Here is a 3,444-nt window from a genome sequence, read left to right as displayed (position 1 = left end):
AGAGTAAGATTTGGTTATTCTTCCTTATTACCCATTAAAAACACTGCATACAATTGAAACCTTAACCTTCTTGGAAGGTGGGTTTTTTTTAATCACAACTTCTAAGAGCTTTATGTGGGGGAAAAACTCCCTAGAGTCGCCACAGTGTATTTACTTAAAACGGAAGCACAGGTAGGAGAAAGGATATGGGTTTCTTCAAGCATGGTACTTCAGCCAGGGACTGTGCACGTGGGGTGTTCCTGCGTGCTGTAGTTCGCAGGTTTTCAGCAGAGCAGCAGCTTGCTGAAGTACCTTGTGCGCCTGTGACGGCAGTTGGAGCTGATCGAAGCCGTGTGGCCGTCCTTCGGAAACACACTGTTTATCCCAGGTCCGCTCTTGGTTAGCGCCAGCATTACTGAGGTGAAGTTAACGTGCCTTTGTGTTGCTCTGCCTAAGGATCCTGCTGGCCATCCCGTTTCCGTCGTTGCGACTTAGGTGTTGCGCGACCAAATTTCACTTGGCTTCTGAATTCCGGTCCTGCACCTTCACTGGGGTCAGGGCTCTGGAGCTGCAGCCGGTGCTGCGGTCCGTGTTCCCACGTGGGTACCTTGTTCTTGCGGGCGCTGTGGGAATGCGGGAGGGTGACGGTGTAAACGGCGCTGCGAGGTTACAGGAAGCAGGAGGTGTGCTGTTTCATGGGTCTGGTCTTGACGCACGCTCGTCTCCGCCCGTGGCTCCGCGTGGACGATGCCGGTAGCCAGAAGTACGGCTGTCAAACAGTCGCTTTGCTTTGAAGGGACGTGGTATTGTTTGCCGTTGTAGGAGAACGGAAATGCGATGGAAAACTCCACTGGAACAGCACGTCTGAACTTCCTTCAGGAATTTGTTGGCAGCGAAGAGTGCCAAGAGGTTGGGAGGGTCGCTTGCGAGCTGCTTTTATGAAGAGTTGCCCGGAGAATGTCCGATGCCGCCGTGCGCGTTTACTGCTTGCCATGTTCCTCCGTGTATATGTTGCTTACGGTTGTTTTGGGTACTTTTAGACCTGTTGGAAACAGGACGTTCTGATGGCTGAGACACCCTGTAGGAAAGGTGTCCTTTTCTTTGATTACTGACAAGTTTTGAAGTTAAAACCGGAATGTTTTGAGATGATACTGCGTCTTGGAATGTGAAATACCGGGTTGATCTGGGTAATCGCCTTCTTGTATGTTAGGAAATAATCTCGTTTTGAAACGTTTTGCTTGCAGTGAATGTGAAATGGGGAAAAGAGAAATTCGATGGCGTGGAGCTTAACACTGACGAACCTCCAATGGTCTTCAAAGCCCAGTTGTTTGCGCTGACTGGTGTCCAGCCAGCCAGACAGAAGGTTATGGTCAAAGGAGGAACTCTGAAGGTAGAAATCTGTGGCCTGTTTTGGTATTATTTCAGACTTTATTGCGTTATAACACAACGCCTGCATGATCGAGTGTTCCTCCCGCAGATCCTCTGTTGTATGAATGTGACAGACTGCACTTTTCTGAAATAATTTGCTATGATTTATTGCCAACTACGGGGAAAATCCTGGCAAAAGCTTGTTGCCAGGTGGTTGGGAGGCACACTGCTGTTTTAAAACACCTCTGCCCTCTTTTACACCAAACACCGCTCGGCTTGGCTGGTTAGTTTCTCTTCCTTTTTAATGTTTGGAATCTGAGTGAAACTGCCTGCTTTTTAGCTCGTTTAGGAAGTTTCTCTGGCGCTTCTTTGCTGGAGACTTATCGGCATAAGGGAATGGGGGGCAGCTTTCCTACCAAACGTTGTTTACATCTAAGCAGTGTTGAACAACAGATTGAGAACGTTATCGAATAGATGACTCGGCTGCTTTTTATTGTAGTCAGGCAAGAGCTGATGAAGTGTAAGTAGTTAATATTGTGGAATCTTGGGTGCAACGCAATTGTATATGTAGAAATATGTGATTAATATTAATGAAAATACTTGCTCGTCTTTTGCTGCAAGATAATTAACTTGTCTTTCATTTTTTGTCTCAAACACAGGACGATGACTGGGGGAACCTAAAAATAAAGAATGTAAGTTCAGAGGAATATCTGAATTTTACTAGTTTGATTTTTGTTTTGGCATGTGAAGAAAGGTTTAAAGTTCTTGCTGTTTCTCTTTGAATGGGTCGCTCTTTCTTGAAAATCAAGCCTTGATGGAAAATAATTTTGTAGTTGCCATACCTAAGCATTCTTACGGCGTTCTCACCACTGAATTGTAAAAAAACTGGTTTTGGTGTCGGTGGGGAGATTACAGCGTCTTCCAGAAGTGCTTGGGAGCACGTCTGTCTGTCTTTCCTTCCTTGAAGTGGTATTCTGGGTCAGAGCGGGGCTCCACCTGTGACTGTAATAACAAGTGGTGTTCTTTAGGGAGAGCTTGTGAAGCTGGGCGCCGTCTGCGCTCCGTTGTGCCCGCACGTCCCTAGCGTGGAAAATCATTGTGTTGCGGGTGCTGAAGCTGCAGCTCTGCCTCGTTCCTTCTCTGTCCACCCGCTGAAATTTGTTCTCCTGCACTAAATAGCTGCTCTTTTAAAAAGAAAGCCATTTGTAATGGTTATTCACACCACTGACTCGTTTCCAAAGAAACTACAAGTGAATGTATTTGTGTTTCTTACGGCAACAGGGAATCCCAAAGGTTTTTGGTTGGGGGTTTTTCTTGTGTCATTTTAATTTCTGTAGCTCTCTTGTAACATCTGTTTGGTACAGGTTTTACTCCGGTTCTTCCCTGAGCAGATTGAATGTGGCAGCACTGCTCTTGCCTTTCTAGTTAGTTTGCAGTATCTATTAGCAGCAACTACCGTAGCAAAGTCAGTGAGCAAAAACCCTGGTGTGTAATGTTCTTGCGCGTTTCTGCGTGCTGTTACGCTTTGTTAATTTTGGTAATGTTGCGTACAAGTTCTGGGCATTTATTTTCACTGTCAGAGCGGTTTCTTTCCATTCTGTTGCCCGTCCTTTGCCCGTCCTTTTCCTTAGCACTGTATTTTTCAAGGCCCCAGATAGCCGTTTTCTCCCCCTTTGGCAGGTCTTGCTGTGTAGATGTACTCCTGTGGAATGCTGAAACTCCTTGCCCTGACGCTAGCCCGGCAAGCATGGTGACTCGACGGCTTCCCTAGCCCTCATGCCTAGATGACCCTGTTGGTTTAGCCTAGTTTTCACTTTTCAGTTAGCTCAGCGTCCTCAGAACTTGCCAGACCAAAGGAGGGCACTTCCCTTTCCCGCTTGCTTTTTGGGTGAAAATAACAGTTCTGAACTCGGAGCCATGGTCCTCATTACCATCCACATCTGTCTGAAGTGCTTCCCCAGATTCTAGGCTAAGGATGAGGGATGTTTCCGGTGTTGTTTCAGGAATTCTGAATTTGACCACTCCAGACTCGTTGACTGAGAAGCTCAAACGTTGCAGCGTCTTTCAAATCAAAATTTAGCTGCTTGGTTATCCTTG

General features: G+C 46.5%; 1 protein-coding gene across 1 annotated transcript in view; it reads left to right on the top strand.

Annotated features, from left to right (window-relative positions):
* Nucleotides 1-726: 726 nt before the first annotated feature.
* The window catches only part of LOC104512555 (ubiquitin carboxyl-terminal hydrolase 14-like), a gene marked incomplete at its 3' end in the record, with an annotated part of 9,884 nt that continues 7,166 nt past the window's right edge, over nt 727-3,444 (top strand). The window contains exons 1-3 of the mRNA XM_010155589.1: nt 727-742; nt 1,224-1,369; nt 2,007-2,039. Coding sequence (XP_010153891.1) covers nt 727-742; nt 1,224-1,369; nt 2,007-2,039 — 195 coding nt within the window. The remainder of the gene's footprint in view (nt 743-1,223; nt 1,370-2,006; nt 2,040-3,444) is intronic.

Source organism: Eurypyga helias, unplaced genomic scaffold (genome assembly GCF_000690775.1).
Source record: "Eurypyga helias isolate BGI_N326 unplaced genomic scaffold, ASM69077v1 scaffold37180, whole genome shotgun sequence".
In the NCBI taxonomy this organism is placed as follows: domain Eukaryota; kingdom Metazoa; phylum Chordata; class Aves; order Eurypygiformes; family Eurypygidae; genus Eurypyga; species Eurypyga helias.
This window is presented reverse-complemented; position numbering and strand designations above follow the sequence as displayed.